Below are 27267 nucleotides of genomic sequence, written 5' to 3' on the forward strand. Positions count from 1 at the left end.
CTAGGGGGAGCTCCAAGGAGTCAGCAAGACAACGCAGCCAGAATGCTTGACACAGTACCCATTACGCATGTTTGATAGGTGGTACCCAGATGATGGAGATCATGCCGGTGGTCGTGGTAATGATCTAGACCAATGGCGTGCAATGGACATACAGTGCTATTCAAAAGAATCGGAAGCAGGGACTCCAACAGATACTCGTACGCCACTGTTAACCGCAGCATTATTCATAGCGGCCAGAGTGCAAACAAACAAGGCTCCACCAACAGATGGAAGGACAAGCCGAACATGGTAATACACACAATGGAATAGTACTCAGCCGTGGAAAGGAGTAACATTCTAATATGTGCCATACTGTGGATGAACCTAAAGACATGCTACGTGAAGACCCCAGACACAAAAGAACAAATATTGTAGGATTTCACGTGTATAAAATATCTAGAATAGGCAAGTTCACAGGGACAGGAGGTAGGTGAGAGGTTACTGGGGGCTGGAGGGAGAAGGGACCGGGAGTTACTGTTCAATGGGTACAGTTTGTGTTCCGAGGGGACAAAAGGCTTTGGAAATGGTAGTGGTTGCACAACACGTGAATGTGATCAAGGCCACTAAGATGACAAATTGAATGTTATATATATTCTACCACAATTTTCTTTTAAGTAGGCTCCATGCCCAGTGTGGAGCCCAACACGGGGCTTGAATTCATGACCCTGAGCTCAAGACCTGAGCTGAGATCAAGCAAGAGTCAGGTGCTCAACTGACTGAGCCACCCAGGTGGCCCTCTACCACAATTCTTAAAAATAATGTAATATACCCAAACCCTCAGAGTTGTATATTTTAAGTAGGAGGATTATATGATATGTGAACTATATCTCAACAAAGCTGTCCTTTAAAAAAAGAAATGCCACCCAAGTCATGGAAGTCGTAAATTTTCTAGTCATATTTTAAAAGGTTAAAAAAAAAAAAGGTGAACTTAATAGTATATTCTATTTAACCCAATATATCCCAAACACTAGAATTTCAATGTATCACCAGGCCTATCTGTGTAATGGGACAAATTACTTTATGTCCCCCCTTTTTTTATCCTAAGTCTTCAAAATTTTGTGTGGATTTTACACTCACAGGACATCTCATCTCGCCATATTTTGAGTGTTCAAGAGTCACACATGGGGAGTGGCCACTTTTGAGCAGCAGAGGTCTGGACCCTTGCTACTCAGAGGGTGGTCGTTGGACCAACAACACCAGCATCACCTTGGGGCCAAATCTTGCCCCCCCCCCCCCCCCGACCTACAGAACGGGAATCTGCAATTCCCTGGATGTTTGGGATGCATATGAAACTTCAAGACTCACTGCTCTGGAATGCAGGCTTGTCCCAATCTTGTCTCCATTTCACCATGTGCTAAGGCATATGGGGATTCTGGAAACCCCAGCTCCTCAAGTGTGATCCATTGGAGGGGCAAACCCAAGACCCTGGAGGTAAGTTTGGAGTTAGCCGTTCACATCCTTATGACATGCTGGCTGCAGCAGAGACCTCCTGGTTGGTGCCCTCCATGGATTACCAAGGCCTAGATAGGACCTACTTTAAGCCAAGCCCTCTGCGAATCCCCTGCTGACACAGCAGGCTTCCGGAAGGACTCCAGCATTGACCACACCACTGGAGTGACCATCTCAAAGCCAGATGAGTGTGACCGAGGGAACCATAGGGGCTGATGTTGTGCGGAGAGAAAATTTCAGATTAGGGAGGTGGAGCCTGACCTGAGTTCCCAGCTTTGTCAACACCCCAGGCAGATGTGGTTGAGTTTCTGAATGTCTCTGGGCCATAGTTCCTCCAGATGGGAAAGGAGGTTGGATCAACCTGGAAGGCCCAATGAAGGCATCCTATGCATTGATTCTGAGTAACTGGTGGTGGTTAGCAAGAGAGCTGAGTGATGGTGGATGTGCTGTGATAGATTCGTCATGTCTGCCAGAGGTGCAGGAATAGGGCACAGACGCCACACACATTTGCATCCATCCGATAGGTAATCCCTCTCCCGATACGAAAAGACACTATGAATCGAAGCCTGAAAGGAACAGAAGTCATCTTTGTTTCTCGGGGTCAGAATAGAAAAGTCCTGGGGCTGACCTATTGGATGGATGCAAATGTGTATAATGGGCCAAGAAAATGGCCACTCCAGGCAATAAACAGAGGGCCACAAGTGACAAAGTGGGTAGGGACAGAAGTGGGAGTTGCCCTCAGATCTTTGGAACCCCAAGCCCAATACCAGCTATTCCACAAAGGAGAAGCCCTCCACATCCCCCACGACCTTCACTCAGTGGATGACCCTGGGGGAGAGCAGGTGTGGGACCATGTGGCCTCTTGGGGGCCTTCCGGTTCTGCAAAAGGTTTTGCGATACTCTCTCATCCTCTGAATAAACCCCAACTCCTACCGTGCCAACCTGGCCTCTGGCCACCCCTGAGGCCTCACCTCCTATTCCTCTCCCTCCTACCCCCCATGGCCTGGTCGTACCCACTTCCTATCTGTTCTGCCACCTCTGTATGCTCGCTCCCACCTGGAGGGCTCGGATTTCCCACGTGGGGGCCTGGCTTCCTCCCAAGGGCTTTGTCTTAACATGACCTCCTCCAAGGAGCATTCCCTGACCCGTCCCTTCTACCCAAAGCCCCCAGTCTTCACTATCGCAAACTTGTTTTATTGTCTTTTCAACACAACTTCACCTGAAATGATAATCCTTTTAAAACACATTTACCTGCCTATTGTACCTGCTCTAGAAGGTAAGCCCTATGAGGTCGAGGAGCTGATTGACTTTATTCACCCTTGTATTTGCACTCCTAGAACAGAGTCTGACACAGAGAAGGTACTCAATACACACAGACGGAGTAAAGAAGTGAATGAGTAGAAAATTTCACTGACCCTAAAATCCCATCCTGCCAGCCCACAGTGTCTCTAGTTCCCTGTTTCTCAGCCCAACTGCACAGAAAAAAATAGAAAAGAAGGCCCCTGCTCTCCCTCCAACCGGGGAGATTTAAGCCCCTCTGTTCAGTTAACTCCTGCGCTCTCCTCCCTGACGCCCAGGAAAGCAGATGCCACTGGGTGATGGCCCAAATGACACTTGGGGTTTGTAACACTGGGCACTCCTGGGACCCCACCCAGAGCTCTGACACTCATTGGCCAACTTGCCTGCACTCGGTAAGCTGGAGAGAGTCCTCGCTTGTTAGAGCCTCCCTCCCTCTGTTTTCACATTCAAGCCATTCCCAGTCCTGGAAGGCCAGCAGAATGCAGCTGGTCCTCTGCTCAAGTATACGGAATGCTTGCTACGGGGGGAACACTGTCCCAGCCGCCCCAGCGCCCGACCTGACGGTATCCTCCCCACATTCCTGTTGGAGCCGTCTACCACCCTCATTCTTTGGAGGCTGACACTGCCGCTCAGAGACGCCAAGTAACCTGCCCAAGGCCACACAGCTACAAAGTGATGGAGTGGAGGTTCCGATCCCTGTTTGTCTGCAAGGGAGGTCTGTGCTCTTTTCAATTGTCTAAAGAAAGGCTGATTCCCTGGGGGAAGGAGAGATCCTATCCTCTAGGCTCAGCAAGCTCAAATGGTGGAGGGAGGGGTAGCTGAGGGCCTCCTGGGTCTGGTGTACTCTGGTGTGCCATGTAACTCTGTGTGTGTGTGTGTGTGTACACACAAGTCTGCCTCCATGTGTGGGCTTGAGCACAGGGCTGTGTTTTCCTGGAATGGAAGGGGGAGGGGCACAGAGCCTCCAATGAGGAAGCCAGAGAGACACTTATGGCCAGGAGGAGCTGAGAACCTTCCCTGCCCTTGTCTTCATGTGACAGAGAAAGCTGTGAGATGCCATGGGGAGAGGTTGCTGGCCCTGGGGGGTAGATTTCCTGCAAGCCAGGCCTCCTGGAGTAGCAGACATAGAGGCTTGGTGGGTTCAGGGCAGCACCTTGCATCTGATGATCAGACTCACTGGGGCATCAACCTTCATCAGGAAGAGATAGGCAAGGAGGTGGCCATGGTAGCAACAGGGACCAGGCCCTGGACGGCAGACTCTATAGACTCCCCTGAACAGGAACCCGGTAGGGAAGGCTGGTGGCCGGGGGAGGGAGGTGGGTGCATGGAAAGGAGATGGCTGGCAGAGGCGTGGGGGAGGGGAGCAAAGAGGTGGCAAAGGCCAGAGGACAAAGGCTGTGGGGAGAGATACTAAAGAAGAACACCTACTCTGCAGACTTCCAGAAATGTCCGGGGTGAGACAGGCGGCGGTTCCGCTTTGGCAGTTTCTCCAGCATGTCCATGAGCTTAGTGAAGGTAGGTCTTTCTTCTTGTTCAAAGGCCCAGCAAAAGAGAAGAATGTCCTAAAAGAAGCCAGCATGTGGTGATTTAATGTAAATGGTGATGCCTTGATACCCTTTGGCATCTCATTGGGTCTGTCCATTTGTCTACCCATTTGCCCCACTTGTATATTCCCCCATCATCCATCTATCCATTCATCCATCCATCCATCCCAATTCATGCATTCATCCTTATCTATCTATCTATCCATCATCTATCATCTTTCTGTCTTTCTTTCCATCCATCTATCCATCCTTCCACTCATCCAACTCATGAGCCCATATAGCAAACTAGGTAGGTCCCGTTCTAGAAGGTCTAGGATACACTGAGATCATTAATGCTCCCCAAGGAGTTTCTTGGCCATTTTTTTCTCAAAGGGAGGGAGAAAAGTGAATCCTGAGGTCTCTATCCACATCCCCAAACTTTAAATGCTCTTCAAAGTCAAAGAGTGGGAAGTTACTTTTAATAATCACCTCACCTGAGAAAGGAAACCTAGATACGGGTAATCCTTAAAAACATGCCAGATAATTACTCCTTCCCTGACTTATCTGTCTTCTGATCAAAAGACAGCATTCTTCCTGCTGTTTTTTAGAGGGTGATTATTAATTTATACTCAGGCTTCTCTGTTTGTGTATATCTTGTTCTGAGCTGGATCGTGACTTAAAAATTTTTATGTAGAAGCAAATAAAATTAGAATCATAGTATGGTAATATTTTAATGAATATCTTTTAAAAGTAACAGAAAAAGAGGGATTCACTGTTTCTACTTCATACAGCAAACCATTGCCAGGGAAAGTCTGGCCAAGTGCTACTGCACCCTTGAGGCGGGAACCTGAATTGCAGGCATAGTTCAGAAACTTCACCTCTTAAGCTCCAAATCACGATCTGACAAGGCTGTGGACAGGCTTTTGTGCCACCCTCTGGGGAAGCATCTGTAACCTTAACACACAGGAAAAAGGCAGCCCTGAACTGTGTCTACCTCTCTCCTTGTCCCCCAGAGCTGGCACTGTCCCAGGACTTACCGAGATTTCTTTTCCCATGCCGATCTGGCTGAGGTTGGGTTTCATGCCTGTGCCCATTTGCCAGATTATTGCCTCTGCTGGTTGCGTCTTGAAAGGCCACTCCCTGGCATGGAGTTCATACCAAATTGTGCTGTTGGCAGATGTTGTTAAAGGGGTTGTTGATGTGATACATCACTCACTACCCTGTCTCCCCTCACCGACACACACCCACCCAGCCAGGCTGCTGGCTAACCCCTCTACTTTCTAGTTTCTTCCTCACAGGGCTGGTGTTTTGCTAGCTGGGATGCACCTAAAGCTTTCTTGATGTCTTAGAAGTCATAATTGTCCAAGGATACCTTCCCTGGTGCCTGAATTAAAATGAGTCAAAACTGGGCGCCTGGGTGGCTCAGTTGGTTAAGCGACTGCCTTTGGCTCAGGTCATGATCCTGGAGTCCCTGGATCGAGTCCCGCATCGGGCTCCCTGCTCGGCGGGGAGTCTGCTTCTCCCTCTGACCCTCCTCCCTCTCATGCTCTCTGTCTCTCATTCTCTCTCTCGCAAATAAATAAAACCTTTAAAAATAAAATAAAATAAAATAAAATAAAATAAATTAAAATAAAATGAATCAAAACCTAGAACCCGAAAGTGTAATAGAATGTGGCTAGGATTTCTGACCCTGGACTTGTAATTCTAGGAAACCACTGTAAGGAAATACTTAGAGTTACAAAAATCACTTACAAGGATATTCTCTACAGCATTATATATAATATCCAAAAAAGGAGAAATGACACAACTGTTCAATGAAAGGAATAGGTTGCATGTATTATGGTAAATCCATAAAACAAAATGGAATATGATATTATTATTGAAACATCTCAATGAAATTTTGCTGACATGAAAAAATGTTTAATATCTAATTTTAAGTGAAAAAATCAGGACAAAAGACTGTATATAAGGTAATAACTACTCTTAAAAAATTATATATGTATCGGCAGGAGAATAAAGAGAAATAGCAAAATGTTAACAATGGCTAACTCTGGGTGATCGCATAGGATTTTTTAAAAATAGTTTTGTTTTCTAAATATAAGGCATCCCATGGAATAGTGGGGAAAAAATGCTGGGGGGTGTGGGTGGCAGGGAGGGCCTTGGCGGATCCATGGGGTGCTCACAGGATGCTAGGGAATTGCTGAGCTGTACCATGGGAATAGGTCTCAGCTCACTGGGAACAAATTCCCCAACTCAGGAAATGATCTTTCCTCTAATCTAATTTATGCAAATTTGCTTTAAAGAACATGAAGCGCTCTGTTATCTTTACTGATCAGAGGACTCTGTCAAACCAGCTATTTCTAGGGTCCCACTTCTCAGCATATTCTCTCCCCTACCCTCATCCCTCTGGGGCTCGGAGGGGTGACGCTCAGGTGTTGGGGTGTTGAGCTAGATGATCGGGAAGTTGTCACAGTAAGGTGCTAGATGATGACTGTTGCCATCGTAATAATCAGTTAACACTGAGTTTTTACTCCGTGCTAGACCCTATTCTAAGCCCTTTGCATTTATTATGATTACAGGGGAGGTGTAAGAAACATGCCTTCTTATTTTGATGATTTCACATCTGAAGGCCTCCCTGACCTTGGAGGGGCTGCCCTTCTCCCCAGGGCCAGCTTATTCCTAGAGATAGTAAATGACTCTCTTGCCAGTGTGCCTTTCATAGGCAGACTAACCAATCCAAAGCCCCACCCCCACCTCCATTAGGCTTCCACTGGGACCAATATTCCCCACCCTACTCAGGATACCCCCACACCCCAGAGCCCACTAAATTAGTCAAACTAGGGTAACCTTAGCCTTTTTACCCTGCTTCACCGGTTCCTCCCCCAGTAAACCACATTAAAGCCTCTTGCCCGCATTTTCCTCCTGCCCCCTCTGCCTCCTGACCCTGGTACTTTCCCCGTGTGGCCTGATGTGCCCCCTCCTTTTGAAAACCATGAACAACAAACCATCTTTCCAATGACAGTTGCTTCCTGCATTATTGCCATCATCAGACCCGAATAAAAATAAGACCTACATTTTCAAACAGGAGGCATGATCGTCATCCCCATTTTTCAGAAGAGGAATCTGAGGCTCAGGAAGTTTATGTATCTTACCCAGGGTCACACAGCAGATAAGAGGTGCAGGTGGAAGCTGAATCTGGTTGATCTGACTACAGAATTGCACCACTGGCCATTATACTACAAGAAACCTACACTCAATCCTATTCCAGAGTCCTTTGTAATTGTAAGTGAAGGATCTGGGGGGGGGGGGGCGGGGCGCAACCCGGCAGCTGATGGTTGGGGCCTGGGTTAGGAGGCACAGACAGATTGCAGGCAAGGGCTCATGGGAGAGGGGCAAGGGAGCCTAGCAGGAGCTTGGGCGCAGGTGTCTTACAGGTGTTTTCTCGCTCGATCCTCAGAGCGCCTCGCTGGGTTTATTACCTTTTATTTACGGTTGAGGGAAATAGGGCTTTTCGTGGTGTGAAATGACTCTGAGGTCCCCGTGGCTAAACCCTCCAACTCTGGAGTTAGGATGTCCCAAGTGTGACTCCCAGATCCACCCCTGATTACCATAAGGCAAGTCGCTGAGCTGCCCAAGCCTATTCCCTCCCGTCATTTGGGTGCCTGTGAAAATTCCAGGAGATGGCACCCACAAAAACCTTAACACGGTGCTCAATATGCTTTTAAAAGTCCAGTTTTGTTCTAAATCATGCCTAAGCATGATGTTCCCAAGCAACAAGATGCACCTAATTGGCAGGAAACCAAGAGCGCCAGGTCCCTTGGAATTCAGCAGTGTCAGGAATAAAAGCCTCGTTAAAACTTCCTTTCAAACCCAACTTCCAAGAGAAACACACTAAGAAAAAAATAAATTGCTAAAGATTAAAACTCCAGTGGAAAACCAGTTACTTACTTTGGTACATTTGTTAATTACATTCTTTTTTCTTTTGCTAAATTTATACTAAAATATACCAACTTAATTATTGCAGTTTGGTTTCAGGTAACAGTAACTAGATAAAGTTTTGGGCATACACTAATCAGGGCAAATGACAATGTCTAAAAGGGTCCAAGTGATAGACGTCGAGAATCCTGATGGGCCAGCAAATGTCCCCCCATCCCCCCCTTCTTGAGATTTACAGAGAAGACATAGTAGGGGTACTTTCCCATGGAAGACACTCTCTCTAACATCTCTTGGTGGTGCTAAGTCTAATTGCACACATCTGCAGGGTTGCAACTTTCCCAAACAGCTTCCCCAGTGTTGTCTCTGTTTGTAACCACCAATCTTTGCAACAGCTCCAGTGGACATGGTAAGGTGAGGATTAGCATGGCTATTTGAGGAATGGGAACTTAGAAGCCTTCCCAGATGCACCCTCTTGGAACCCTCATCCTGCACCTTGGGGCTGCATCCTGCACCTTCTATCCTTCTCTATACTTGCAAAGACATCCCGTTCTGTCTCATGATGCACTTTCTCTCTCTTTGCTGAGAAGCCCTAAACTCTTCTTTCCCAAACTCTTGCTGTGTAGATACAGTTGCTTTCTGGTTGGTTCCACTGGCCATCTCCAAGATAGCCCAGACTCACTGTGTCCAAATGTGCTCTCTTTGCCTTCTCAGCATAGCCCAGGCGGACCCTCTGGTGTCTCTGCCTTGGTGAATGACACTAGTCTCCACCCAGTTGCTTAAGGTAGGTATCTGGGCACCACCCGCACTCAACCCATCATCAAACCCCATCCCATCCACCCCCAAATGCTTATGTCCATTTCTAGGGTCCAAACCCACTAGCACTGATTTGATGGAGAATGCCACCATCTCCCCCTGGATTGGTCACCCAACTTCCCAATCTCATCCTTCTCCTTTCCATTCTCTGCACAGCAGAGTGATTGTTCTAAAACTCAAAGTATGATTACATCACTCCCCTGCTTAATAACCATCAATGGCTCCCCAGTGCTGTGAAGATGAAGTAAAAACTCCTTAATTCAGCCTCTTAGTCCCTGTAGGAGTCACTCGGATTCCCTGTCTAGTCTCTCCTATCACCACCCCAGCTCATTTTTTCCTGATTCTCCATCTCTCAGCTCCCTCCCCCTCCCACTCCCCACATGTTCCTCCATTGTGGGCAATCTGTTTTCTGTTACCCTAGGCCTCTTCACCCGTTCCTTCTATCTAGACACCTCACCCTACCCTCATCTCGCCCACTTATATTCAACCTCTAACTTAGGCTCAGGAGTCACCTCCTCTGGGAAGCCCTCTCTGATCTCCCAGGCTAGATTTAGGTTCTTCTTTATTAGCCCAGTCTTATGTTTATCCTCAGCATAGTATTTATCATACTCTGCTAAAATGGACTATTTCCCTGTTGGTCTTCTACTAGAAAAGATAGAGTAGGGGCCTTTGGTGGCTTAAAAATCGGTCTACAAATTTTTTGATATTCCTTCCTGCAAAACGTAGAGCTTCATTCACCTCTCCTTGATTGGGTGACTTGTTTCTAACACACAGAATGTGGCAGAAGTGAGGATACATAATTTCTGAGACCAGCTCATAAAGGCAAGGTGGTTCTAGACACCGTGTTGTGAGGTCACTCAAGCAGCCTATGGAAATGCCCACATGACAAGGAGCTGAGGTCTCCTGCCAACAGCCATGTGAGGGGGCCCCCCTGGAAGTGGATCCTCAGCCCATCAAGCCTCCAGATGAGACTGCAGCTCCGGCCCACATCTTGACCACAACCTCATGAGAGATCCTGAACCAGCTCAGAACCATTCAGCTAAGCCACCCCCACCCAAATTCCTGACTACAGAAACTTGAGATCATAAATATTGCTTTAAGCCCTCAAGTTTTGGATAATCTGTTAACAGTAGGTGTTCCATAGATAGGTATTGCTTCAGTGAATGAATGAATGAATGGGCCAAGTAACTCGCCACAGTCACATAACCAGTTAGAAACCTGGCATGAAGGTTTGCTAGGGTCACTCTTTCTACTACGCCCCACTTGGATACCCCCAGTCTCACCCAGAAACCTGACCACCTAGGCCCCAGCAGATAGGTGCCCCATCTCTTCCAAAAGGAGAGAAGGAAGGCTTGGGCAATGTCCCCCTGCCTGGGCTGGGGCTCTCCACGGCCAGCGTGGGCCACCTACCCGAGCGCAAAGACGTCCGAGTGCTTGGAGAAGGGGAGTTTATCCTCTTCTGTGTCGGGAGACAGCTGGCGGATGATCTCTGGTGCCAGGTGGCAGAGCCAGCCATTCTGGATGCGTAGCTTGTCTTCCCGCCTGGAGAAGCAAAACACAGAGGGAGCCCCACCTCACAGCCCAGGGAGGACTAGTCCCCCAGCACTGACCCCAAGTCTCTGGACCACCTCCGCTGGCTTTCTTGCATCTCCCACCCTGGGCATGCCCTGCCCTTGTCCTTGAGGCCGAGCCCCAGTGAAAGGGACAGGGAAGACTGATCTGGGAGGGAGACACTCAACACCCAAACCATCATCAGGTCCCTCTGCCTCTGAGGCACCCCCTCCTGCATATTCATTCAACCAGTACAGCGGAGTCTTGGTATTCATGGCAGTTATGTTGTATAAAGTCTCCACAAAGAGTGAATTAGCAAATACGGAATCATTGCTCTTAGAGGAAATAGGTATTCACGCACACACCTCACATCGATCATAACCTAAAACCTAAAAACAACTCATCCTAGTACATTCTGTTTTCATTATTTTACGGAAGAGAAAACAAGGCTCAGGGGTGTTGAGTGATGTGTCTGAGGCGGCCCCACAACCACGTGCCAGAGTTGCAAAACTCTGTCCCACTGGCCCCGGGGCCCAGGGCTTCCTGCACCGCATGGCCCCCTCCCGTCTCTGTCCCCTGGTCATCTCTGTATGAGAGCTCAAACAAGAATGCAGAGTATCCCCTTATCTGACCTCAGCTGGGAACACATACATCAGGTGATTCAAATTTTCACCACCCTGTGCATGCCCGTGAATGACTGCGAAGGGGCCATATTGATTTGGGGGTGCAAATAGATCTAAGTGAGTAGGCAAATTTGCAAATATGGAATCCATGAATAATGAGGATTCACTGTATTTTTGGAGAACGTGCTATGCCTAAGCTCTCTGTTTTCGGCACCAGGAACACAGCAGTGAAGGAGACGAGCAAGGTCTCTGCCCTCCTGGAGCCTGTGCTTTGGTAGGGGAAGATGACGACAAATGAATTAAATAAACAGGAAAAATACAGATGGTGATAAGCACTATATGAAAAAATTTAAACAGGGGAATGTGTCAAAGATAAGAGGGAACTCACTTTAGATAAAATTTTATCTGTATTTATCTTCACATGGTAAGACTTTCATAAGTACAGAGCTTTCCATTTGGGACTGAAATCTGAGCAGACTTCCTCCAAGGTTTCCACTGATTCAAGACTCCCAGGGAAGGGCCAGTTACTACAGAGAGAGGGGGCAGTGATGGGGGATGGGGATGGATATCTCCAACCATCAGGAGTGAGATCGTGATGGCCCAGAGCCTCCAGAATGTGGAGACCAGGGGCTGGCTGGATTCTACAGTTCTCCTAGGGTGGGCTTCTGGGCTATGTCAGGTGTAATGTGCTACTACTCCTTGAACTGCACTCATTCATATCCCGTGACAATGATTCTTGCCCTATCTGAACACTTCTAGAGTGGCACTATCCCATAGAACTTTCCATGGTGATGGAAATGTTCTCCGTCTTTGCTATCCAATATGGCAGCCACGAGCCGTCATGGCCATTGGGCACTTGAAATCCAGCTAGTGCAGCTGAAGAATTGAACTTTAAATTTTATTTAATTTTAATCAAAGTTAAAATTACATAGCCTTATGTGGCTGGGGGCCATTGGACAGTACTGCTCTCGACTATTATTTACCACAAATGAGGTTTTTCATTTACTTCTTACCATGACCATACATGGGAGCTAAGACTTTTTTAGTACACATTAAAATTAAGATGAAAAATGCTTATTCACGTCATCCCTAAAGTTATCTTGTGGACCACACGGCGGGAGTAGGGGAGAACCCTGAAAGGAGAGGTCCCAGGAGTTTTGGGGCTGGATAATTTTTTGTGGTGGGGGCCTGTTCTGTGTCGTGTAGGACGTTTAGCAGCATCCCTGGTCTCTCCTCACTGGATACCAGTCTGACCCTCTCCCCTGTTGTGACAACTAAAAAAGTCTCCAGACATCACAAATATCCCTGGGGAGGGGGCGGGAGAGTCCCAGCGGTTCTCTTTTATACAGAAAATAAGGAAATGGTCCAAATTTCAGTCTTTCGGCATCAGCAACACAGGACTTGCTACACAGCAGACCCAAATCCATTGGCAAGCCCTTGAGTTGGCAGGGCCCAGTGAGTTCTTGCTTCCAGAACTGGGGATGCCTGCAGGAATGTAAAGACCTATCTGCTGCTTACTAGCCATGTGACCTTGAGCAGACCTGAGTCTCCACTTGCCCATCTGCACAATGGGCACATTAATCTCACACAACCCTGGTGCAGGGCTGTGTCAGCTGCCAGGGCCATAGGATTATTAGAATTATTACCTATGGATATGTTTACATCTTGAGGACTCAGAGATGGAGTGAGACTACAGCTCAAAGTAAGAACATCACATAAGAAGGAAGGGCCATGGCCTGAGCCAGCCAACACTCTCCGGGCACAACCGGGCCACTGGGGGTGAGGTGAGATGGGGTGCTGCTGCCGAAAGGGAGAGCACCCCAGTTCTGATTGCTTTCTGACCGCCCCTGCTGCCTATTCTGGACTTGCTGGCTGAGTGCAGGTTTGCAACTGCAGGCTGGGCCAGGAGGAGGGGTGCTGGCCACTCCCTAGCCATCAGCCCAGGGTGGGAGGGGGCACACGCCCGGGAGGGGGCTGGATGCCAGGCCTGGCCCAGACACTCCGGGATGTCCCATTCCCATGGCGATGGGCCCACTGGTGACAAACTCAAATCATCTTCATTAAGGTTATTATTATGATTAATAACAGCCTGTGGGTGGCTAGCACCATAGTGCTGGCATGGGAAATGACACCTTTTCTCGAAGATGGCAGAAGAGCTGTATGCTGGCAAAGCTGGGGACGGGCTCGGGGAAGCCCCAGGGTCTGTCTGGATGTTCAGGACATGCTCACTTCACTGGGTAACCCCCACCCCTGCCCAGGCCCGGCATATCTCCCCCTGTTGGGAACCCAGCATTGTGAATGCCCCAGGCTCTAACGGGGGGGCGGGACATCAAGTAGCCCCTGCTGAGTGCCTACCGTGCATCAGGTTATCCATCGCACTTCATCCCAACAAACCCACCATAGGATGGGTAAGATCCCTGCTCTGTGGATGAGGACACAGAGCTTCAAAACACTTAAGTGACCTGCCCAAAGCTGCGGATGTAACAAGTGACCCCAGAGACTCCCATCCACAATTTTACAGCAATTCCTGGAGAAATGGCACCCTTAGGGAGCAAACTGAAACCCTACAGGAAAACTAAGTCTGACATACAACTGCAACAGAGAACATTCAACCACCACAGAAGACCCCCGATCGGGACTCGTGGGCAGCCAAGAAATGTGGATTTCTTCTGGGAGAGGTCGCTGAGGGCTCCCTGGCCTTTCCTGACACTGCCCGGGGTTTGTGTTGACGACCAGGCTGGGCAGGGGTGGGGTTGCAGAGTGACGGCTGGACAAAGAGGCCAGCAGCCACCTTGCCCTTGACTTGAACTTGCTTCTCCGGTTGACACTGGGCCTCTGTGAATGAGGTGAAGGAAAGGATGCTCACGTCATTCCATTTCCTTTCTTCCTCTTTACCCTGGGGCTTTTGAAAACTGAGAACCAAAAGGGAGAAAATCAGAGGTCCTGCCCCCTTTTCCTCCACCTGCAGGACAATCCACTGGCAAGGACATGCCTCTGGGTGGGAGGAATCGGATTTTTTTTTTTTTTAAGAGCCTTGAAGCAGGTTCACGGAAAGCATCTGCTGGGCCTCTTTTTGTCTGGAGGCAGATACTTGAGTTCATAGTGATGTTACTGCTTCCTCTGCCCCTTAGCCTGGGGTGATGGATGAATGGATGTGGGGATGTGTGTGCGCATGCAAATCCTCCCAGCAAACCCACTTGTAAGTGCTCCTGGGGAGACAGGGAGGAAGGAACACGGTTCAGCCCTCCTGGCTTGTTGGGTCCGACTCGAGGGACTCTCTCCACCTACCTATCCACTGATCTCCTTGTTCATTTACCTACTTCTTCTCTCATCTTAGGTGCTACAGTTTTGGAGACCGCACTGAATCTTTTTGGGCGGAGTAAAACCTGAAGAGACACTTCCGCTTCTGTTATGCTTTCTGTTTCTAGATCACACAGAAAGCGGCTAGATCAAGTGTTGCTGATTTTTGGATGCTCTTCAAGGCATTATATAGCATGAACAAAATTCACCTGTGGGGGTGGCCCTGGGGTGGACCTCAAAGAGATCAGTACCTCAAAGCAGCTGAAACAAGTAAAAGGAGAGTGTGGGACTGCCATCCGGAGGAGGCACGTACAGGTTATAAAAGGCGCGAGTAGAGAAAACCACAGGGTTTTTAAGTGTGTGTGCGTGCGTGTGTGTGTGCACGCACGCGTGGGCCTGTGTGTGTTCGTGCGCCCACACTCCAAATTAAAAGTCACAGAGGGCAGACCTCCTGAATCATGGGCTGTTTATTTGGAATCAAGTTGTTTCTCACCATCACCTCAAGGCAGCTTGCCCTTGGGTGAGTGGCTCCTGAGAGTTAATTACTTAAGGATGGTTAATGATTCTCCTGGGTGACACTGGGGGAGGTATATGCAAATTTATAGTAATTACAACAACTCAGCAGCAGCTACTCTGTGAGTGTTCCCTGTGCTCCCGGCACTGCTTTCGACACTTGATTGTGTTATTTCAGCCACACAAGGATCCTGTGAGGTAGGCATGATCACACCGTCATTTTTCTTGTAGACATGGAAACTGAAGTGCAGGGAAGTTCCAGGAGTATAACTAATGTCACAGTGATTAAGTGGCAGAGCCGGGGGGGCGGGGCACACGTGGGTCTGACTTTAAATCCCTTAGTACCCTTGCTGCACTAAAATGGATCAATTCATAAGACAACTTTGAGCAAGGACTCTGGGGTGCTTCCAACTGCCAGGTGGGTACTCAGGGCAAAGGGAGGATCTTCCAGTTAAATTCGAGGGCAAGGGCTTTCAGGATTTAGGGATGCTCTGTGCCCAATAACGCCCATGCTCCTAAAAGCACCACTTGCAAGACAGGCCCCCCAGGGAATCACGGCTTGAGCTGGCAACAGCAACAGCCTAGCCGCCCAGCTAAGCGACCTCAGGCCCCCAGTCTCCGTCACTGATGCCATTTGGGTGACTTCTCACCCCTGACTGTCATCGGCCAAGAACTCCGCGGGGCCCTTCCACCACCGCTCACCTGCCGGCCTGCAGCACCCCGGAAATGCTGAAGAGCCCAAAGTCTGTGATCACCACTTTGCCGTTGTCATAGAAGACATTCTTTGACTTGAGGTCCTTGTGAAGGATCCCCTTTGCGTGGAGGTAGCCCATGCCCTGTAGGAAGCAAGGAAATGGGAATTTTCAAGGAACACCTGAGTGCTCGCTGCTGCTACTTGGCTTGGGTTCACCCTCCTTGCCTTTCCAACAAGAGCGCCTCAAATAGCTGAAGTTCTCGGGACCCCAACGCAGGCGCTCAGAGGTGGGGTGAAAGAAGTCATGGCAAGTGGAAACAGGCAGGGTCCCCAAGACACACATCCGCCACCACCCTCATAGCCCCGCCAAACTGTTCCCACCTAGCACTTCTGCTTCTTGAAGAAGAGACAAAGAAAGATGTCCCTGGTGGGGAAAGAAAAATTGAAGACAAAAACGGAGAGGAGGTCCCCGGAGAAAGGAATTCCATCCACCACCTCCCCACACTTCCTCTTTAAAAAATAACTCCTCTGCAGGAGATTTGTTTTATGTCCACTTAACCCGTATCAGTGCAGAATGCACTGCATTCCTCAAGGGACGGATCATGAGCCAATGATCAAGACCACGGAGGAGTCTAGTGGAGGTCTCCCTCAAGGGTGAGTCTCTAGATTTTTGGTTTTTCCCCTTTATGAGCAGTCACATTTTAATCTCTTCTAACAGCTCAGTCCTGACACTTCCAGTGGCAACTAAAAGCCCCAGTCAACTGACTAATGAGGCACCTGCCAGAAAACACAGGATGTTCCAGTTTGTTTCAATCCCAAACAACTTGCAACAATTGGATGTTTCCCAAGCAGCTGCGGAAAGAGATGGCTGCACTCATGGGAATTCAAGCATCGGCGGGGTAAGGGATTCTAGCCACACAAACTTATCCGGGTCCCCACAACAGGCCCAATTATCACGATGCTGGGGCACCAGATGGCAGCCAAACATCGGGAGACCAACCCTCATGGTGGTATCCGGGCAAAGCCCTTCCTCACCTACAGCCTGCTATTTTTCAGATCAAGTCTAATTTTTTTTTTTTTTTTTAATCCAGACTGTTGGTCTGAAGCCAGACCATGCATCTCAGGAGGAAGCCCCAGACCCTGTGGTACCTTCACAATTTCTTGAGCAATCTGCCTCGTTTTGTTGACATCCAAGACGATTTTGGCATCCCTCACCACAGAATAGAGCGTCCGTCCCTTACACAGGCTGGAAAGCGAAAGGCAAAATAAATGATCAGCAGTTGTTCAGAGGAGAGTGACCCACAATGGTTGTTAGATGTGACAAATAAGACTGCAGGTGCCTCTAGTTTGCCTATCAGATAATGAGCCTGTAACCGGACCTCAGATCTGGTTCTGGGATGCAGATCGGGGCGGGGGCACGTTCTATCACCGACACCCCCACCCCGGCATCGCAGGATACCTACAGAATCTAACCCAGGCCAGAGGCAGGCTTGCCACGTTCCGTCTGTCCCAGATTGCACAGAAGGAAAGCTGCGCGTAAACCAACAGCTTCTGGGGTTCTCAGACACCACTCAGACAGCACTCTGCCAGCCACTTGTCCCAGCTGCTCCGCTCACCCGAAGCAGCTGAGGGACAGCGATAAAAACACCAGCGAAGTGGTGGCTCACGTCCACCAAGTACCATCGGCCAAAGATGCATTCAAGCCTTCAGACCGTGGCGTGTCAATACCAATACCCCTCCCCCCAAACCAGATGCCTGTCGAGATAGAGGGCTTTTCAAACCATTTTCAGCCTCATTGAGTTCATTTCGAGGACCAGTGGTGTAAGATAAATGACAAGATGACAAAGGACGGTAATGCAGTGATGGTCACACCTCCCCGTTTAGTTGCCTACATGCCCATCCATCTGTCCCTCCCGCAGTGCGCTCAGTTCCTGGCACGCACGCAGCAGGCCCTCAGTACATGGTCATGGAATGGATGAGTGAATGAATGAATTCTAGATTCACCACTGCATTCCCAGCCCCTAGCACCATGTCTGCCTCACGGTATCCGGTGTTGGCTAAAAGAGGAAAGGATGGTATCAGGAAAGTTCATGTTCCATCTCATGTCAAAATAATGGCTTGAATTTTTCTTTTAATCTAGGACTTCATTGCTAAAAGACTCTTAGTCCTTCCTTTAGTATCCTCGAGCCTTTGTTACATGCTAGAATAGCTGAGATCATGTGGTTGAGCTGGAACTGTGGCAAAGGGACCTCAGTTTGGATCCCAGCTGTGTTCCTTACTGTGTGTCTTTGGGTGGGTTACTTAACCCCTCTGGGCTTCAGTTTCCGCAGCTATCAAAGAGAATATGTACCTTGTAGAGTCAGTACGAGGACTGAATGAGAGAAGGAGCCCAGGGTGGTGCCTGGCACGTGGTGGAAAGTGTAGCACAGGGGTTAGAACAGGGGCCTAGTCAAACTCTGTGGGTTAGAATCCTGGCTTGTCAGTTAATGGCTGTGTGACCCCAGGAAGGTGAGTTAACCTCTCTGAGCCTCATTTTCATTATCTGTAAAATGGGGTCAATAGTTCCTGCCTTACAAGATTGTTAAGGAGAACCATATGAAATCAGGTGTGTAAAGGGACGGGCATCTCTCCATGCCTGACACATATTAAGTGCTCATGAAATGCTGGCTGTTAGGAGAGGTAGTGAATGATCAATAAAATGGCAAATGCACACACACCCTTGGCAAATACGTATTATATATTTATACACACATCACATCTGTTTGTCCATCTATTATATTACTCTCTACCTAGCTATGTATCCATTCATCCGCCCATATATCCGTCCAAAATGCTACCCGTGATCTTTGACTAAGATTTATTTCTTCACTTCCTTAAGGTGAGATTCTCAGGGAAGCTGACTCCCAGGGAGTCTGATTCACCTGTCCAAGGTCGCCCAGTGAGCTGGCAGGAGGCAGCCACGGTGACTCGAGGCTATCCCCTGTCGTTGCTTTCCTGGGGGTACATTTGCTATGGCTGCTGCAGGAGAGGGGGAGGGAGTGGGCTGTACAGCCAATTAAACCATACTGACATTTAAACATTGGAGATGGTGGAGACCGTGGGTGGATTCCCTCCCCTGGATACTCAGTTCTTGAACAGCCACCTACATGCATTACCGGTCAGGGCGCAGAAAATGCCGTCTCCACTGCATACGGCAGAGCAAATCACTGCAACAGGCTCCCAGGGTCCCTGACTCTCCTTCCCAGGGTAACCACATACAAGTCACAGGCTTCAAATACCCTCCCATCTTCTTTCTCTGCTCACATCTTCCTCTACAGGAACAGCTGCTAAAACCTTTGCTTCTCTCACTACCCTGTGGTTTCTGGGGCTGCTGGAGAAACCACCACCTACTGGTGGGGATGTAAGTCATACAATCACAACTTGGCAGGGCTACCAGAGTGAAATATACAAATAACCCACGATCGGCAATTCCTCCCCTAAGTATAAACGCAACAGTCATGCATACTCGTGTTCACCCACGGATATGCCAGAAGGTACTACCATGTTAACAGCAACCCATTCATAATAGCCCCACACTGGAGCTAATCCAAATGTTCGTCAACAGAAAGATGGATAGATTGTGACAGCGTCATAGAACCATGTATGTTTGTACTATACTATAAAATAATAAACTATTGCTAACGGCAACAAACATAAACACAATGTTGAACAAAAGAAGCCAGACACACAGGACTCACATGGAATGATTCCGTATGTATAAAGTGCAAAAGCAGACAAAACTGACCCGTATGTGTGAAGTCAATGTAGTGGTGACCCTTGGGGGCTGGGGAGGCTGGAGAGGGCATGAGGGGTATGGGGGGAGGGGGCAGGCAATGTTCTGTTTTGATTGGGGTGCGGTATAGGACTGTGAATTTAGTCGAAATTCATCAGGTTGTGCTCTTAGGATCTGGACACTTTGCCAGATATTACAGTTAAAAAAGTTTGCTTCAAACAAATTGGCAAGGATGAACAATATGCATGTTGAAATTTACAAGAAAATCTAAACCAACACTGATACCCAGCCATCCACTTTTTTTTTTTTTAAGATTTTGTTTATTTATTCATGAGACAGAGAGGCAGAAGGAAAAGCAGGCTCCTTGCTGAGCCGACAGGCTGATGCGGCACTCGATCCCAGGACCCTGGGATCATGACCTGAGCTGAAGGCAGACGCTTAACCGACTGAGCCCCCCAGGCACCCCCCCCCCCACCCTGTAACCACTTTTAAGCTCTTCACATAGTCACAATTCTGTCTGCAGGGGAATTAGGGGCTCCGGGCCTGGCTGTGCCTGCCAGGTGTGTATCAGGGGCTGAGTTGGAGAGCAGGTGCAGGGAGAAGGCTGAGCTCTAAGTAGGAGCAGGCATCAGGCAGGTGTCCAGGGTGGCTGAGGCTCGGATACACCAGGCAAGTCAGTCCAAGTATCTTTGGCAACTGCTCTGAGCTTGGGGTTTCTGTAGCTAACAGCAGTGCCCCAAAAGCCACTTGTGGGGTGGGAGGTGGAGAAGGGAAGGGAGGAGAGGATGAAGGTTTACTGAGCACGTGTGTGGGACCTAAGTCACCTCCACAAATCCTCAAGGCAGCCCCGCAGGGTCCACACTATTGCCCTATTCCTGCCGATGAGGCTACGGAGACCCAGAGGGGCGGAGGACCTGCTCACAGACACACAGACATGGTGTCAGCCTGTTCCTGATCTTTCTCTCATCCCTTCTGTGGTATGGGTGCCCAGTTACCAGACGTGATTTGGGGGCCATTTAAGAGACACGCAGGCAAGGGAATCCAAATCTGACTCTACCATTTACTACTTGCTGGGTGGCCTTGGGAAGTGACTTTGATCTCAGTTTCCTCATCTGTAAAACAGGCGTAATGTAACACCACCGGCTAATGTGCATGAGCCCTTTCTAGGTACCAGCTGCCAGCCTAGGCACAAGGGCCCCGCATGGTGGGTATTCTTGCTGTATTCCATGGATTCCAAGATGCACATTTCCTTGAAATTCAACATCTCCGAAAGCAGAATGTGTCTTATTCATGAACAGGTAACAGTTTTGTTGGCACTGTATTTCCTTCTTTGTCCATGAATACATGGTGCACATTGTAATTAATAGCATCTTGGATTTATTGAAGTCTTGGATCAGCCATGGTTTTTTTTTTTTTTTAAGATTTTATTTATTTATTTGAGAGAGAGAGAATGAGAGAGAGCACATGAGAGGGGGGAGGGTCAGAGGGAGAAGCAGACCCCCTGCCGAGCAGGGAGCCCGATGCGGGACTCGATCCAGGGACTCCAGGATCATGACCTGAGCCGAAGGCAGTTGCTTAACCAACTGAGCCACCCAGGCACCCTGGATCAGCCATGTTTTACAGATAAGGAAACTGAGGCTCTTAGAGGTTCAGTGGAGCTGGGATTTGAACCCAGGCAGCCTGGCTCCAGAGCTTAGGCTCTTAACCCTCATCTTTTGCTCCATAACTTTCTCTGAGACGCCAGCATGTCACACGCCCTCAGTAAATGGTAGTCATAATGTCACTACTATGGCAATGGGGATGAATGAGCCCGCAGGCCTTGGTGGCAGTCAGTCTGGAGGTCAGGAGAAGGTGTTTTAGTGGCTTAAGGATGTAGTTAGTAGCCCTCTAGCTTCTGGGGCAGTAAGCGCACGCGGGCACACACACACACACACACACACATTTCCCCTCTCAGTATCTCTCTCTGCAAAATGATCACGTTTCTCCAAGAAGAGGAACAAGGACCGGATTATGCCCCACTTTATCTGCAGGCTGATAGAGAGGTCTCTCCAGCCCTGACCCCAGGCAATGCATTCATACAACTCTGACCTTTGACCCCACATCCCAGGTGACACAGTGGGCCTTCTGGCCAGGATGGCACTGCAAGTGTAAGATGCTTGTTATAAACCAGCCTAAAAGAGGATTGCCAGAAAGCAACCAGATAAAACCACCTAGAAGGCTTATCGAGGACCTCTGTCCAAACTGGCTACTTTCTGCCAAAACAGTGACTGGGGAGAAATCTAGATGCCTGGGGCAGCCACTTCTCTTCCCTCCTCCAAATCCCTCAGCACCAAGCAGGGGGACCCAGGCCTGTGTGAATGAATGGAGGGTGGGAGGGAGGGGAGTGTGTCTTTCAGGTATGTCTGGTCTTAAACTGGAATGTTCTAGACTGGGTACCTACGGTCTCCCGGCCACACCTGCTCCCCTTCCTGCAGTTACACCTGCCGAGACCTCAGAGGTGTTTAAGCATGAGGCCAGTGGCTAACTGGAAGGTGCATCAAAATCCCTTGGAAGAGCTTGTTACAACAAAGATGGCTGGTCCCACCCTGAGAAATTCTGATTCTGGGGGTCTGGGTTGTGTTCCAGAGAATTGGCATTTCTAACAAGTCTCCAGGTCATGCTAATGCTGGTGGTCTAGGAACCCTACTTTGAGAACCACTGCTCAAGGCCAATCTCATTTGACTGAGGCCCAGAGATAGTAATGTTCGCAATCCATTTAGGGAGTGTGGCACTGTGGGCATGGTGGTATTCTAGGGGTAGGCAATACTGTTCTAGGTGTGTGCAAGACAGCCCCATCCTTAATCTCATGGGACTGACTGGCCAGGGGAGACGTCGGGCAATAAATAAGTAAAATAGATGAGATATTCAGAGAGGCACAAGTGCTAAGGGGAAACTAAAGAGATTTATTGGACAGAGAGTGCGGGGGATGGGGGCTTCTTTAGCTAGGATGGTTAGGGTAAGTCCCTCAGGGGAGATGACCTTCGTGCCAAGAGCTGAATGAAGAAAGGCAGCCATGTGAAAATCTGGAGGAAGAGAGTTCCAGGCTGAAGGACCAGCCAGTGCAAAGGCCCTGGGGTAGGACCAAGCCTGGTACACTTGAGTAACATAGCAAAGGCCCTATGGCTGGGCTCTAGAGAACACCTCCCAGGGCCTGCCCCCCTCAAGTATCGATCTTCTAAATAAAAGAAAGTTGGGTGGACACAGTCCTTAGCTCTGCCTGATTTGAGTTCCCAAGGCAGTTGGTTTCAAAGTCAGCTATTATTTCAAAAACATTCTATTCTGTCAGAAGGGATTTACAACCCTTTGGTTGTTCACTCACTTCTAAGCATTCCCCACCTCTCAAAACTCAAAACCCTCTTAATTGCCCCTCTCCTCCCCCCCCCTTCCCTTGAGCAAATAAATCACATGTCAAGTGACAAGTTGCGTGCTCCCATCAAATTCTAGCCGCAGGCAAGTTTTTAACTTCGAAGTCGTTCATGAATCGAACACTGAAGATATTAAACCTTGGGACTCTGGGGCCTTCTAATAAAAAATGCCAGGTTCGCTTCCTATTAAAAATGGGGAAATGCCAGAAAACAAGTGAGAAACGCTGTGCGTCCAGGAAATGAAGTGACAGAGTTCCATTTAGTAAGGGGTGGGTGGCAGAAGGCTCATGTCCAAGAGGACGGTGGTCGGCCAGACACTGGAAGATGCAAAGCAGGAGCCTTGCTGCCCAGGAAAGCAGGGCTTACTTTTTGCCAATGCACACCCCCGCTCCAGCCTTTGATATTGTTGCAAAGCTCGGAGAAGTGGGGAGGGACAAGGAAGCTTAGACCCTGTCTTACTGGATTTTTGTCTCCAGGCCTGGATCCAATTTTGCTAAGTGCAGAGGCCAAAGGCTGGCTGCTCTGGGCCCTTCCAGGATGGAGACAGGGCTGTGCCAATGAGTGATAACTCATGCCCCTAACCATGACCTCATGCTTCTGGGCATCTGGTGACATTCTGCCCTCTGTGGTCTGGGCTTTACAAGGGTAGGTGTGCTCCATGGGCACAGGCAGCCAGCTGGGGAAGCATGAGCCTTCAGCTCGCTACAGGAAGAACTTCCAGGAAATGGTAGCCCAGCGGGGCCTCTGCCTCCAATCACATTGTGTGGTCCAGCCACCATCTGAGACCTGTTCTTCCTGATCTTGTCCAAAGACGTCCCGGGACATGCTCCTCCCTAACTCTGCAGCATAGTCTTTTATCATCTCCTAAGGGTCAGACTATAACATTTCATGGCAATCATTCCAGAACCACCTTAAGATTTTTGCCAGACTGGCCACCTTGCATTATTTATCACTTGCTAGTAGTTTCCTTTGGATGCCCTGCCTTGAAAAAAAATAAGCGTATTTTAAAAAGAAACTTTTATCATGACCTTCTATATTGCCAGGTAGAAAGCCAGGATCTCTAGCCCCAGATAAATGTAAAAGGAAGTACAATGAAAGCCAAGATGTCAAACAAAACGAAATCCTAGCTGGGGATTGCAGCCTTTGCCAAATGATCTGATCCTGAGGCCCCCTCTTTGTGCTAAAAAAGGAGGTTTAGTAGGTCAGGGCTAAGAAGGCATTAGATACTAGCACTGGGTGGAGACTTTCTCCTTAATGTCACCAGGAGGATGGAAGTAGAATCGAAGAGGAAAAGGACGGTCTCACCCTATGTGATTCAATGCTATGTGGGGCCAGCGGTACCTGTCTTCCACTCTGGGAAACCCTCGTTTAATCCTCATATCTGCAAACCCCTCCTTCCTGCCAATTATGCAACAACTGAGTACTACAGGCCAGGTATGTGCAGTGACAGGACAAAAAGGGCCATTTCCTTGTTTTGATGGAACTGACATTCTCGTGGAAGAACAGACACTGGCAAATAGAGCAACTGTAAGTTACAAGTAGGACGATGGAGAAATTAACATGGGTCAGGTAGAGACGAAGGGGAGAGAGCTGGGTGTCTCCATTAATAAGTGGTCAGACTGGCATCTCAGGAGGGGACATCAGCGGCCCCCTTCCCACCACATCATGCTGTCTTAGGGCAAAGACTCTGCACTGCTTTCTGGCAACTTCTCACCACATGCCCCTTGTCCCATCTCTCCAAGAAGGGCAAGCATCATCTTATTTAGGATGATGACCACCTCCCAAAGGCTGGCCAGGGGGCCAGGATAGAGGCAAAAGTTTCCCGGGATCATCTCATCCAATGCTTCAAAGAACTCTCTAAAGTGGGTATGGTTATTCCCATCGTACAGATGGGAGACTGAGGCCATAAGTCAGCCTGGATAGGAGACCACCCTTCAGAATCAGAACCACCTGGGATACAATTCTGCCCCTTTCTGGTTGTGTGATCTCAGGCAGGCTCCTGGAAACCTTTGGAACGTGCAGTGCTTTATGATGTGTGAGGTGGGCTGAGGAGGGAAGGGAGGTGGTTATACGTAGTGAGTATGTGTGTGGCCTCCGAGTTCAGTTTGAGTATCCACTACTCGGCACTGCTTGGAAATGAGGCGAGGTGGGACAACGGTCTCTGTTATGGGCCTCCCTGGGACGAGGCACTGAGCTGAGCACTTCTCAGGCCCTCCTTCCCAGGAGGGCAGGTCCTGGATTACAAATGAGGCAATTCACGTGCAGGAAGGTTACAGCACCTGCCTGGGGTCCCATAGTCAGTAGGTGACAGGCTCCGGATTGGAGCCCAGGTCTGAAAGCACCACGTCTTTCCAGGATTTTAGAAGCTCCCTTGGGAAAAGGTGGTTTCGTAAAGAGGAGTGACCTGAACCCACTCAAGATGGCCTGACTTCTGGAAAACTTCATCCACTGAGGTCAGCTGAGATACCCCCCAACCCCAGCTCAAAGCCTGTCCTTCCGACCCTCCAAATTCAGGGCCAGCCCAAGTCTGTCCTCACTGTCCGCTTGCTGTTTGTGTTTCTGAATTCCCAGCCACCACCCAGAGACAAGCAAGGCAGGCCAAAGAGGGTTGGGTCATTTGAGGGGGCTGGCCAGGCCCAGGGGAGGAGCTCCAGAAATGCTCCAGGAAGGAGTGAATGACCACTGGAGCTGGGAGGAGACCTATGTTTGGTGCCAGGGCAGATCTTTCTGAAAGAGACCCTGAGCCAAGCCAGAGCCAGTCAGTGAGGAAGCGTGCAGCCTCCTCCCTGTCAACGCAAGGTACCGAAAGACCACGCTGACCCACCCTCCCCGCCCTGCCTTCCAGGGCTGGATACGGAAACACATCAGTTCTTGTTGTTCCCTGACCAGAACCACATTTTTTTTTTAAAAAAAGCTGAACAGTAAACTGAATTACCATTTAAAAAATGTATATGCATGCCACCTAATTTATATGCATTAAAAACCCAAGAGGACAGACTCCAAGGTGTCAGCAGGGTTATTTCTAGGTAGTGGGATTAAGAGCTTTACAAGTTGGGTTTGTTTTTTTTTCCCCCTTGCTGCTTATCTCTCTTTTCTACTTTTTCTCCCAATAAACACATGGTACTTTTGTAAAATGAGAAAAAAGGGGGGAAAAAAGGCACCTCTGAGTCAGACGGCAATGAAACCAGACACACGTTTATCCTCTAGATGGTTTGGAAAATACCGAGCTGGCCACGGACTGAAATGAGGAAGGACAGTGTGAACCGCGTCCATGTTCGGAGCAGCTCAGCCTTGGCCTTGCTCAGAAGGCTGTCTGGCCGTGATTTGTTCAAGGCAGGAAGCATTTTTTGTGCCTTGTCTTCTGCATAGGGGCTGCACCTGCTGGGCACGCAGCACATGACGGGCCCTTACCTGAAAGCCCCAATAGCACCCTCTCCCTGGAAAAGTTCAATCCCTAATGAAGAAGGCAGAGTCAATGATCTGATTTTTAAAAATAACTGTGTGTCTGGTAAGAGGAGGAGGGGCAGACAATGTGTGGTATGCATCACCCCACAAACGGCTGGGTTCTTTCTGCCGACGGGGCCCAGGGCCCAAGCGGGTGGAGCGAGGTGGGGGAGGGGAAACAGCAGGGGGATGGGAGAATTCCACCTTCCCAGGAGATGGACCTCAGTGTGGCACTTACCTGGCCATGATGTAAGAGAACATGTATAGAAAGTTCTAGAATTCAGGCTATAGACTCATGTTATAGATGAATGGGTCCACCTCCTTTATGGAAGAAATGGTGACACAGAGGAAAATAGAATTTCCCAAGGTGGTGCTTCCAGTGGCATAGCTAGGCTTGAACCCCAGATCTGCCCGAGGCTGAATTCTATGTTTGCAGGCCCAGAGCCATGCTGCCTCCTAAGAATCATCAATACCATTCGCTGGGAACCTTCCCATGAGCACTCTGCTAGGGGTTTGACATGAATGATCTTAACTACAGTTGACCCTTGAACGATGTGGGGCAGGGGCAGGGGCACTGACTCCCCACACAGTTGAAAATCCGCATGTAACTTTTGATTCCTCGAAAATGTAACTGACAGGAAGCCTTACTGATCACATAAAGTCGATGAACACATATTTTGTATGCTATATGTATTATATACTTATTCTCACAATAAGGTAAGCTAGAGGGGTGCCTGGGTGGCTCGGTCGGTTAAGCGTCTGCGTTCTGCTCAGATCAGCATTGCAGGGTCCTGGGATGGAGCCCCATGTTGGCTCTCTGCTCAGCAAGGAGCCTGCTTCTCCCTCTCCCTCTGCCTGCCACTCCCCCTGTTTGTGCTCTCTCTCTGTCAAATACATAAATCTTTTT

The 27267-nt window shown here is 49.0% G+C and overlaps 1 protein-coding gene across 1 annotated transcript in view; it reads right to left on the reverse strand.

The window, feature by feature from the left end:
• Positions 1-27267, reverse strand: part of KSR2 (kinase suppressor of ras 2) — a 467494-nt gene that overhangs the window by 14534 nt on the left and 425693 nt on the right. The window contains exons 21-25 of the mRNA XM_064577689.1: positions 16890-16986; positions 15749-15882; positions 10470-10601; positions 5348-5477; positions 4216-4349 (exon numbers count right to left, since the gene is read on the reverse strand). Of these exons, the coding sequence (XP_064433759.1) occupies positions 4216-4349; positions 5348-5477; positions 10470-10601; positions 15749-15882; positions 16890-16986 (627 nt within the window). The remainder of the gene's footprint in view (positions 1-4215; positions 4350-5347; positions 5478-10469; positions 10602-15748; positions 15883-16889; positions 16987-27267) is intronic.

Source organism: Mirounga angustirostris, unplaced genomic scaffold (genome assembly GCF_029215605.1).
Source record: "Mirounga angustirostris isolate CCGP_5_RB_7025 unplaced genomic scaffold, mMirAng1.0.hap1 SCAF_14, whole genome shotgun sequence".
Lineage (NCBI taxonomy): Eukaryota > Metazoa > Chordata > Mammalia > Carnivora > Phocidae > Mirounga > Mirounga angustirostris.